Source organism: Lethenteron reissneri, chromosome 27, assembly GCF_015708825.2.
Source record: "Lethenteron reissneri isolate LAM-NWPU_2019-01 chromosome 27, ASM1570882v1, whole genome shotgun sequence".
NCBI classification, from domain to species: domain Eukaryota; kingdom Metazoa; phylum Chordata; class Hyperoartia; order Petromyzontiformes; family Petromyzontidae; genus Lethenteron; species Lethenteron reissneri.
In genome coordinates this window covers 1,254,046-1,266,450 of record NC_083805.1, presented here as the reverse complement: position 1 = coordinate 1,266,450, position 12,405 = coordinate 1,254,046, and the positions used below count along the sequence as shown (strand labels likewise).

The 12,405-nt window shown below is 56.3% G+C and overlaps 1 protein-coding gene across 1 annotated transcript; it reads right to left on the bottom strand.

Moving 5' to 3' along the window:
• Positions 1 to 513: 513 nt before the first annotated feature.
• Positions 514 to 12,044, bottom strand: LOC133348300 (rho-related GTP-binding protein RhoF-like). The gene is made up of 5 exons (XM_061561037.1): positions 11,261 to 12,044; positions 5,094 to 5,184; positions 4,297 to 4,406; positions 3,326 to 3,460; positions 514 to 1,841 (listed from the first exon to the last, which is right to left on the bottom strand). Exons 1-5 carry the CDS (start codon positions 11,504 to 11,506, stop codon positions 1,671 to 1,673), a joined length of 753 nt encoding a protein of 250 aa, XP_061417021.1. The 5' UTR covers positions 11,507 to 12,044; the 3' UTR covers positions 514 to 1,670.
• Positions 12,045 to 12,405: the final 361 nt, after the last annotated feature.

Here is a 12,405-nt window from a genome sequence, read left to right as displayed (position 1 = left end):
GCCGCTGGGGGAGGGGGGGGGTTGGGCCTATGGGTAACCGTGATTTTAGTTTTGTGAAGACGTGAATCTAACCCCGTGTGGATGACCTGCAGGAGCGGACACCCAGCCCCGTATCGGAATGTGGGGCGCCGCAAAGATCCAACGGCGAGTGGCCTGTGGCATAAAACAACTTGAGTGGAGTTTCTTTCGTCGTTCGTTTAAAAGAATACAGTATAAGTTAAAGGGGAAAAAATGTCACTTTGCGGCATTGCCTACAATATGCCACGGGGCAGCCTTGAGGTTGGTGACCGCGTGCACAGATGCACGGTCACAAAGGCAGCAGCGAGTTATAGATTAATAAAGTGTCAGCTGGCGGGGTGGGGGGTCAGAAACACTGGCTGGAAACACTGCCAGTGAACCTCGGCCAACGGTTTGGGCAATGGTCCTTCAAGGTGGGCAGGCAAGAAGAGTAAACAGCCCAATTCACAATTGTTTTTTTTGTACAAGATTTTAGGTTTTTTTTGTACAAGATTTTAGTTTTTTGTTCGCATTTTTTGGAAAAAAACGTGCGGATGTCTCCGCCACCACCACCGAAACATACGAATCGGCCGTGTGACGTCGAGTGTCTCGGCCTTTCCACCAGCATGTACTCGTAGCCGAACACTGTCCTCGGAGACTTTGTTTTAAACACCACGGCACCACGGCTGGTCCTAGCGGCTGAGCGTGACGTCGTAGCCACGGCTGGGATCACCCGTGGGCGCCTCTCCCGCAGGATTGCAGCAATCCCTCTGTACTTGGGGCTAAATCCTTGATCCAGACCCTGACCCGCGTGAGGGGAGGCTCCTGAGGGCCGCTCACACTTCTCTCCCAGACAAGTCGCTCCTCTCCCGGAGCCCCTTGTCGCCCGCGACTTCGAGCCGCGATGGTTTGCGTCCAGGTCCCGAAGACGGCAGTTCAACGATCTCGGGTTTGAAGGCATGTGCCCCGCGTCGCCATGCAAACGTTAGCAGAATAAAGTAACGAAGAAAACTCTTAGCTCTCGAGGGGAGAGTTCCTGGCCAGGAGTCGGAGGATCCTCTGGTCCCTTCGCGTGTGTCTGTCTGAGGAGCCGTTGAGCGGCACGTGGGAGGCGAGCGTTTGGCTCGTTCAGGGATTTCATTCCTCCCTGGTTGTGTTCCCGGTCCACTGGTAGAGTGGAGTTGGTGGCATGTGCTGTTGTCGCCACGGCCACAGCGAGAGGTATGATGGATGTGGTGTGCCAGATCCGGAAATACTTGCCGGTTTGCAGACTCGGACATGGCTTCAATCCATTTGGTGGGGTGGGGGGGGTTGTTGACTTGAGGTGGTGGTGGGTGGAGGAGTTGGGGTGGGAGGTGGTGGGTGGAGGAGTTGTGGTGGGTGGAGGAGTTGGGGTGGGAGGTGGTGGGTGGAGGAGTTGAGGTGGGAGGTGGTGGGTGGAGGAGTTGGGGTGGGAGGTGGTGGGTGGAGAAGCTCATCGGCGGCTGTTGGAGGCCATGGTTTGGTCCATCACGCGGCCACTGGGGTTGTCGATGGCCGAAGAGGATTGGGCGAGGCCGAGGAAGTCCAGGAGGAGGCCGCTGCTTGGTCCATCCCAGCGGTCAATGTCACGTCGATAGTCGAGGACGATCGAGGATGTTTGAGAAGGGATGGGGGGTGGGGGCTGCGGTGGCTCAGAGCAGGGTGCACGCGCGAGCCTTCCGCCCCGCGCGCCGCCTCTCCTTGCGCTGCGTGCGCAGCCCCAGCTGCACTGCGTCGCGGAACACGGAGCTCACGTTCTCGAAGAACTTGGCCGAACACTCGAGGTATTCGTGAGCCTGGATGCGCTGCGCCGCCTCCGTGGCCTGTGGGGTGGAGGGGGGCAGAGAGAGCGAAAGCATGGGGACGGGGACGGGGGTCGGGAGGTCGTGAGATAGGGTACGGAGACGTGGGGAAGGCAACGCGGGATATGGGGATCGTGGGATACACGTGGAAATAAGAGTACGGGGATGAGGGAAGCATAAGGGTCGGGGGTAGAGCGAGCATGGGGACATGGGGATAGAGGAATTGGAGGACACGGGTGTACACACGGAGAAGGAGGGCACACATGCACGGGGGTAACGGTGGGGGTGACGGAACGACAGTTCGTGCGTCGATTACGGGTTTTCCTCGATTGCAAAAAAAAAATCCCACGTCGCTGCGTGAGAGAGAAACACGTCGAGTGGGTCGCACTGAGCGGATCAACGCCGAGAGCCCTGACCACCCGGCCTCTGCCCCCTGTGAGATGGTGATGATGGTGGTGGTGGTGCAGGGGGGTGATGGAGGCCGGGGCAGTGCTCGACTCGGCGTGGCTGCGCCCGTCACGCCGAGGGGGCTCGGTGCACGGGGGGGGGGGGGGGGGGGGGGGCCCCCGCCGCGCCGTCCGTCTGCGGCGGGACCCCCGGTCCGTGCGTCTGGCCGTGTTTGGCTTTCTCTGCGTCTGCGTTTCCCTCCGTTCGGTTGAGTGCAGGTGACGTCCCGCGTGAACCCAGAACCCGAATACTTATTTAGACTGGAGGAATCCGATGAGCTATAAAGCTCTTTTAAACATGTCCAGTTCGGAACGGATCAGAATGTAACAACAACAAACAAAACAAACACGATAGAAGTGCAAAGTATAGGGAAGGTAAACAAATCACTGACAATATACTAATAAAACTAAAATATTTTTGTTTTTATGTTTGTAGGTTAAGGCCACTGAGATATTTATTTTTCAGGAGCGACCAGGCCACAACATGAAAGCTCACTTGGAAATCTATAGCAGCAAAATCATCTAAATCCACCACTCAACTCACCACTCAACTCATCACTCAACTCACCACTCGCCTAACTCACCACTCAACTCACCAGTCGCCTAACTCACCACTCAACTCACCACTCAACTCACCAGTCGCCTAACTCACCACTCAACTCACCACTCAACTCATCACTCAACTAACCAGTCGCCTAACTCACCACTCACTCACCACTCAACTCACCAGTCGCCTAACTCACCACTCAACTCACCACTCAACTCATCAGTCGCCTAACTCACCACTAAACTCACCATTCGCCTAACTCACCACTCAACTCACCACTCGCCAAACTCACCACTCAATTCGCCACTCCACTCACCACTCGCCGCTCACTCACCCCTCACCCGTCTCTCACGACCCACCTCTCGCCCCCCCCCCACACGCGCCCCTGGTGCCCGCACATCTCTCGCCGGTCACGGGGGGCAGCGCTGCTGTCCAACGCTCGTACGTCGGCGGCGGGGGTGGAGGGGCGAAGGGTCGATGGATCACGCGGGGATGGGCGTGCGTTCGCTCACCGCCGTGTAGGTGACGGGCTCCTGTCCCTGCTCGCGAAGGCGCCGCAGCCGCAGCTTGTCCTTGCGCAGGTCGCTCTTGCAGCCCACGAGCAGCACGGGCGTGCCGCGGCAGAAGTGGCCCACCTCGGGGGCCCACTGCGGGGGGAGGGCACGGAGACAAAGGCGAAGATCCAACCGTGTAGCCTGAGCAGACTGTTGGGGCAAGTGCTGTTAGCGAGTAGCACCTACGAAGGCCGGAACGGCACACGAGGGGGTGGGTGGCCAGCACCACGCCCGGTCGTCTTTGTCTCCCCAGTGGCGATGTTTACTACACACCGCACCGGTACTCATTTGAGGCTGAGTCGACCTAGGGGAGGCCCAGGACCGGTTCAGATAATCGTTACTGGTGTTGGCCGTGAGCGAGAGTCGAACTCGGGTCGCCGGGTTTGTAGCGCAGCGTAGCGCTGACCGCTACACTATCGCTCCCCACCACCACTCTTGTTGTTATTGTTGTTGTTGCGCTTGTTTACCCAGGAAAGATTCACCGAGTGTCAAGAGACTCTTTCAGGAGGGTCCTACCGGCTTGGTGTCTCTCTGCAGTGGAGGGCGATGCTGCTGCTGCTGTCATCCCAACGGAGTCATTTGCCGGTTATTTCTCAGCATTTGGGATGTTTGGCCAAAAGCAGTTTCATCGTGTGGTTGTGTGTGTGTTTAGCGTTTCATTTGTGTATTATCGTCCTTGTCTGTAATGCTAGTCGTCGTTGTCATAATCGTTACCATCGTTATCATGATCGTTCAAGTCACTACCACCATTCTGGTCACGGTTATCGCCATCATCACAATCGTCGTCACCGCCGTCGTCATGGAGGGAGGAACGGCGGGGGATACCTCTGGAGGAGGAGAGGGAGAGATGGGGGGAGGGGTTGAATGTGAGGGATGGAGAGATGAAGGGGGAGCTCAGGGAGGGAGTCGGGGTGGGGGGACCCCTGCACCTTGGAGAAGACGTTGTCGAGGCTGTCGGGACTCGTGACGTCGAAGCAGATGAGGATCACGTGGGTGTCGTGGTAGGCGAGAGGGCGCAGGCGGTCGTAGTCCTCTTGTCCTGCAGGTGAGGAGCGCACAGGTGAGGAGCGCACAGGTGAGGAGCGCACAGGTGAGGAGCGCACAGGTGAGGAGCGCACAGGTGAGGAGCGCACAGGTGAGGAGCGCACAGGTGAGGAGCGCACAGGTGAGAGGTGCAGGTGGTGTCGGTGTTGTGGTGATGTGAGTAGCGCGATGTAGGTTACGGAGGTGTTGTGGCTGTAGGTAGGGTGATGGTGGTGTGGGAGTGGTGGTGGTGGTGTGGGAGTGGTGGTGGTGATGGTGGTGATGGTGGTGGTGATGGTGGTGGTGGTGTGGGAGTGGTGGTGGTGATGGTGGTGGTGGTGTGGGAGTGGTGGTGGTGGTGATGTGGCTGTAGGTATGGTGGTGGTGGTGGTGTGGGAGTGGTGGTGGTGGTGGTGTGGGAGTGGTGATGGTGGTGTGGGAGTGGTGGTGGTGGTGATGTGAGTAGGGCGATGTAGGTTAGGGAGGTGTTGTGGCTGTAGGTAAGGTGGTGGTGGTGGTGGTGTGGGAGTGGTGGTGGTGTTGATGTGGTGGTGGTGGTGATGGTGGTGTTTGGGTGGGAGTGGTGGAGGTGTTGTGGCTGTAGGTAAGGTGGTGGTGGTGGTGGTGTGGGAGTGGTGGTGGTGGTGTTGATGTGGGAGTGGTGGTGGTGGTGATGGTGGTGTGGGAGTGGTGGGGTGCGTACCCGAGGTGTCCCACAGGGAGAGCGGCACCACGGTGTTCTTGTTGAGCGCCACGGTGGTGGAGAACTTCTCGAACACGGACGGGGTGTACTTCTGTGGCGGGATGGGGGCAACCAAACACGTGGATACGGTGAGAGGCCTGGCGCAGGGTCTGAAGATGAGGACGACTCCAATGACAATTGTTAACTGAATGACGATGAGTCTCATTATGATGATGGCGATTATGATGACGTGAATACGATATGCTTTGATGATGATGGTTATTAGTTGAATGAGCCATGCAGGGTCTCATTGTGGTCACGATGATGACGGGCGTTGACGTGAACGCAAGGGATCGATGACGGTGATGATGGTGGTGGTGATGGTGGTGATGGAGGTGGTGGTGATGGTGATGATGGTGGTGATGATGGTGGTGATGGAGGTGGTGGTGATGGTGATGATGGTGGTGATGATGGTGGTGATGGAGGTGGTGGTGATGGTGATGATGGTGGTGATGATGGTGGTGATGGAGGTGGTGGTGATGGTGATGATGGTGGTGATGATGGTGGTGATGGAGGTGGTGGTGATGGTGATGATGGTGGTGATCATGGTGATGGTGGTAGTGATGGTGGTGATAGTGGTGGTGGTGATGGTGGTGATGGAGGTGGTGGTGGTGATTATGGTGGTGGTGATGATGGTGATGATGGTGATGGTGGTGGTGATGGTGATAATGATGGTGATGATGATGGTGGTGGTGATGATGGTGGTGGTGGTGATGATGGTGGTGATGATGGTGGTGATGATGGTGGTGATGGTGGTGATGGAGGTGGTGGTGGTGATGATAGTGGTGGTGATGATGGTGACGATGGTGGTGATGATGGTGACGATGGTGGTGATGATGGTGACGATGGTGGTGATAATGATGATTATGGTGGTGATGATGTTGGTGGTGACGATGGTGGTGATGATGATGATTATGGTGGTGATGATGGTGGTGATGGTGGTGATGGAGGTGGTGGTGATGATAGTGGTGGTGATGATGGTGACGATGGTGGTGTTGATGGTGACGATGGTGGTGATGATGGTGGTGGGGATGATGGTGGTGATGATGATGATTATGGTGGTGATGATGGTGGTGATGATGATGGTGGTGACGATGGTGGTGATGATGATTATGGTGGTGATGATGGTGGTGATGATGATGGTGGTGACGATGTTGGTGGTGATGGTGCAAGGCAGCCCGCACGCGCTATTACACCGCTTGCCCATTAATCCTGGCTGGCGCCTGCACCACGTGACGCCAGGTGAGGCACCAGGTGGTGTTCGGAAATCTGCGCGTTTAAATCTCACGAAACCGCGACCGCTGACCCAATCAAGACCCCTAATTATCGAGAGCCCCCCCCCCCCCCCCCATTGTGACGCCAGCAACACTCCCCGCGCTCTCTGTTCCCACGGTGGCGTGGGCTCGCCAGAGTTGGCCAATGCGGTGCTGGCGTCATCGGCCATAATTGTAACAGTGACAGAGCACGCAAATCGAGTCGCTTGTAATCGGCAGGACAGCCGCTTCGTTTCATTTGTGTTTCGTTTAAACCGCGGGTGAGAACTCGAGATGCCGGGGGATAGGGTCGCAAGCCGCGAGAGTGGCCTGGGCCAACAAAAGTTCTAGCATCAAGAAGAAGATTGAATAACTTGTCAAGCCAGCGTCTTCGTGTTAGCGATTAATGGCATTCGGCCACAAGCTAAAAAATAATAATCCAAAGCTCCCCCTCATGGCCTGACAGACGGTTGGGTCAAGTGCTGTTAGCGAGCACCTATGAAGGCCGACACAGCACACGAGGGGGTGGGTGGCCACCACCACGCCCGGCCGCCTTTGTCTCCCCAATGGCAATGTTTACTACACACCGCGCCGGTTACTCATTTGAGGCTGAGCCTAGGGGACCGGTTCGAATAATTATCACTGGTATTGGCCGTGAGCGGGAATCGAACTCGGGTCGCTGGGTTCGTAACGCAGCGCGCTGACCACTGCGCGCGCCTGGACAATGTGTAGCTGGTACAATGTGTAGCTGGTACAATGTGTAGCTGGTACAATGTGTAGCTGGTACAATGTGTAGCTGGTACAATGTGTAGCTGGTACAATGTGTAGCTGGTACAATGTGTAGCTGGTACAATGTGTAGCTGGTACAATGTATAGCTGGTACAATGTATAGCTGGTACAATGTGTAGCTGGTACAATGTATAGCTGGTACAATGTATAGCTGGTACAATGTGTAGCTGGTACAATGTATAGCTGGTACAATGTGTAGCTGGTACAATGTGTAGCTGGTACAATGTATAGCTGGTACAATGTGTAGCTGGTACAATGTGTAGCTGGTACAATGTGTAGCTGGTACAATGTATAGCTGGTACAATGTGTAGCTGGTACAATGTATAGCTGGTACAATGTGTAGCTGGTACAATGTATAGCTGGTACAATGTGTAGCTGGTACAATGTGTAGCTGGTACAATGTATAGCTGGTACAATGTATAGCTGGTACAATGTATAGCTGGTACAATGTATAGCTGGTACAATGTGTAGCTGGTATTGGCCAAAACATCGCAATGACGAAAAGTCGCCTGCAAATGAACTCAATTGGGATTAGACTTGGCAGCAATCATCGCCTCCCGTAATGCCCAAATTCCGGGCCGGGAGCCTGCTGAGAGAGGTTCTTGAGGCATTCCCCGCGTGGTAAACACGCACGATGACGATGCCAATCGCGATACATTTATTGGATAACTTTGACAACCGTTCCGCAAAGAATCATTCCGCTCAGTCGGAACGTTCTCATCACGCGAATCGGGGCCCTCATTTCTCGCGGCCTCGTGCGCGAGTTGGGCTGAGGTTGATTGTCCCTCGTGAGGTCGGGGCTGAGGTTGATTGTCTCTCGTGAGATCGGGGCTATCGGTGATTGTTTCGCGTGAGATCCTTATCGAGTCGCTTCTAATTATTGAACTCAGAGGCGACGAGGGGACATAATGGCGCAGTTGACCGCCCCTCGGCCATCACCATCACCACGGCCATGGCAAGGTGTTGCTATGCACGAAGTTAAACTATTTAAAACTTTTTTTTACCAGGACAGGCCCACTGAGCTCTGTGGCTCTTTCAGAAGCGATCTGGCCACGAATGGTAGCTCGACGAATGTGTCTTGTCATCATAATCACCACGTGGAAATGTACAGTAGCAGCAGCAGCCAGATAGTCTACACGCGTGGTGATGTCGACTCTAAATGTGGAGGGGAAAACCGGAGGACGCGGAGAAAATTCCACGCGACCACGGGGAGAACACGCACACTGCAAATATACAGCAAGCGTCAGGGTCGGGTTTCGAACCCACGACTTCCTGCGATACCAGGCGAAGTAATTAACATCTGGCCACCGTGGCTGCAGAAGGGCCATTGTCCGAAACGTCGCCTGGTATAGATTGTTCCTTTAAGGCCACACGCGTTGAGATGAGCCAGGGAGGGCTGCTACCAACAACGCCCTCAACCTCGTCGGAGCCTGGACGGCGCTTGTCTGTGCGACCACCACAGTGCATAGAGCCCACGTGTTTATACAGTCTGCTGCTGCGGAGCTACGTTGTGGCCGGCGCAGCGACATCAATTGTTGTGCCCTACTCCTATGTCCCAACGAACTTCGATGCTACCCTCCTTCACCAACCTTCACTGACCGGCGTAGTGAAGTATGGTCAAACAAGCAAGCAGAGAGAGGGCCTCCCTCCAGCAGTGGGTTCACAGAAGGGCCGTTCGCGGACGACCGCGGTTCTACTCGAGTGGCCTGCGACGTGAAAACACGGAGGCTCGAATCCTCGCGGGAACTCCCTCGGGAGTCCGGACCGCGACCCTGCCGCGCGTCCACGGAAATCTGACCCCGAATGGAGCGAGGGACAGACACGCTGCTCGAGGCGCACGCATCGAATGTGGCTTCCAGCGAGCGTCGTGCGCGATCCCCTCTCACGCCGCCCGCCAGCCGACCTGCCCGCGACGGAAGCCGCGTGTGGCATTGCCCATCCACCATCGCTGCCCGGTAATCATGGAACGGATAGGCCCAATGTTGGCACAGCGGTTGCAACGAGATGCCATCGTTGGCATGCTGCCTGGGTGGTTATCTGACACTGGCGCGCTGTTTGGGAGGAACCCGCATTGAGACAGAGAGAGAACTCAGAGGTGAGCTCACCGCACGTACATAGGTGGGTTGCCGAGCATCCAAACTCCCGTCTCCCTGGCCACGACACGCGTTTTACAGTGTGAGGCCAAGCGTTGCCTGCCGGATTAAACCTTGAGTCGTCGATCTCGGCCCTACCGGTTGCGTGTTACATCCCAGGGCTCACAACATCTGGCAAAACAATGGTGCCAATAATCCACCCAGCTGATCACAAAACAAAAGTAACTCTCGCAAACCCGAGTCAGTGATTGAGTTATCTCCTGGTTGGCACGCACAGACACACACAGACACAGGCACACACACAGATAAATAAAAAAACAGACAAAGATCCCCCTTATAGCCTTAACATACGGTTGGGACAAGTGCTATTAGCGAGTAGCACCTATGAAGGCCGGCACATCACACGAGGGAGTGGGTGGCTAGCACCACGCCCGGTCGCCTTTGTCTCCCTCACACACACACACAGTAACACACACAGTAACACACACAATAACACACACACAGTGACACACACAGTGACACACAGTAACACACACAATAACACACACACACAGTGACACACAGTGACACACACAGTAACACACAGTAACACGCACACACGCAGTAACACACACACAGTAACAAAGATCTCCCGTATAGACTTAACAGACTGTAGGGGCAAGTGCTATTAGCGAGCACCTATGAAGGCCGGAACGGTACACGAGGGGGTGGGTGGCCAGCACCACGCCCGACCGCCTTTGTCTCCCTAGCGGCGATGTTTACACACCGCACCAGGTACTCATTTGAGGCTGAGTCGACCTAGGGGAGGCCCAGGACCGGTTACACACAGTAACACACACACAGTAACACACAGTAACACACACACAGTAACACACACACAGTGACACACACACAGTGACACACACAGTGACACACACACAGTGACAAAGATCCCCCGTATAGCCTGAACAGACTGTAGGGGCAAGTGCTGTTAGCGAGCACCTATGAAGGCCGGAACGGTACACGAGGGGGTGGGTGGCCAGCACCACGCCCGACCGCCTTTGTCTCCCTAGTGGCGATGTTTACACACCGCACCAGGTACTCATTTAAGGCTGAGTCGACCTAGGGGAGGCCCAGGACCGGTTCAGATAATCGTCACTGGTGTTAGCCGTGAGCGGGAATCGAACCCGGGTCGCCAGGTTCATAGCGCAGCGCGCTAACCGCTACACTACCACACAGTAACACACACAGTGACACACACGCAGTAACACACACACAGTAACACACAGTAACACACACACAGTAACACACACACAGTGACACACACACAGTGACACACACACAGTAACACACACACAGTAACACACACAGTAACACACACACAGTAACACACACAGTAACACACACACAGTAACACACACAGTAACACAAACACAGTGACACACACAGTAACACACAACACAACACACACACAGTAACACACACAGTAACACACACACAGTAACACACACAGTAACACACACACAGTAACACACACACACAGTAACACACACAGTGACACACACAGTAACACACACACAGTAACACACACACAGTAACACACACAGTAACACACACAGTGACACACACAGTAACACACACAATAACACACACACAGTGACACACACAGTAACACACACACAGTAACACACACACAGTAACACACACAGTAACACACACAATAACACACACACACAGTGACACACACAGTGACACACACAATAACACACAGTAACACACAATAACACACACACAGTGACACACAGTAACACACACACAGTAACACACAGTGACACGCGTTAGTTTGACTTGACTCGAAGCAGGCGGAACCCCGCCCGTGCTCTTCACAGCTGTCCCGGACTCTGGAGCGCTCCGGGTGGCTCGGACGCACTGCGCGCGCCGCGGCAACAGCGGCAGGGGGATCGGGGAGGCAGCGGGGGGGGGGGTGACCGCGGGGGGACAGGGGGGTACCCACCTCGGGGAAGGCGCCCTTTGCGTAAACCATGAGCAGCGAGGTCTTCCCGCACGCTCCGTCTCCCACGATCACCGCCTTCACCTCCCGCGACTCCTCCCGCCTCTCCGCCTTGGCGCCGGGGTCCCCGTTGCTTCCCCCGGGGTCCCCCGAGACGAGGGGAGCCCCGTGCGCGCCGCGGGGTCCAGACGCGACCCCGTTCTCGAGCTTTGGGATGGTCCCGCCGTGTAGCTGACCGTGCGTTTGCATGAGTGTGTGAGCGTGCGTGTTCGCGTGTGGACTTGCCTGTGTGCGAGTGTGCAAGTTCCCGTGTGTGTCTGCTCCTGCGACTCTGAACGCGCTTGTGTATTCGCGTCTGTGTCTGTGTATTTAGCCGGTTGTGCGTACGTGCACCTGCGTGTGTATCCCAATGTGTGTACGCGTGAGTGTACTCGTACGTGTGTATGTACCTCTGTATACACGTGCACGTGACAGGCACGAGTATGTGCGCGCGTAGCTGTGTGCGCACGTGCGCGTGTTTACTTGCGTCTCTGTGCGCTCGCGTGTTGGGTCGGGTGTGTGTCTACGTGTACCTGTGTATGGCACGAACGCGTGGCTGTGCGCGCGCGTGTGTGTGCGTGTGTGTCGCTAGCAAGCGTTGTCAGCGAGCGCCTATTAAGTCCAGGGACAGCGCGGCGATCGGCCTCCACTCGTGGCTCGCGCGCGCTCCGTGTTGCGACTGATGGCGAGGATCACGAAGCGCGGTCTGGGTCCTGGGATCCCAGGGGCGCCGCCAACTCCCCGCCTACCCCCCTCGCTCCACCCTGCCCCCCCCCCTTCCCCCACTCCACCCCTCACACACCGCGACCCCCAGGCCGCCACGAACCCCCTTGTGCCGTGAGGCACGAGAGGGGTGCGCCGCCGTGAGTCACCACGGACCGTTGCGCAAGCGAGCCCCTGCGTCACACCGTAGCCCTGCCCTGCCCTCTCACCCTCTCCCCCCTGCCCTCTCCCCCCTGCCTTGCCCTACCATCTCCTCCCTGCCCTCTCCCATGCCCTCTCATCCCATGCCCTCTCCTCCCATGTCCTCTCTTCCCCTGCCACTCCTCGCCCTCCTCTGCCACCCCCCACGACACGATGTGGATTGACATCAACACCGTGAGACCGAC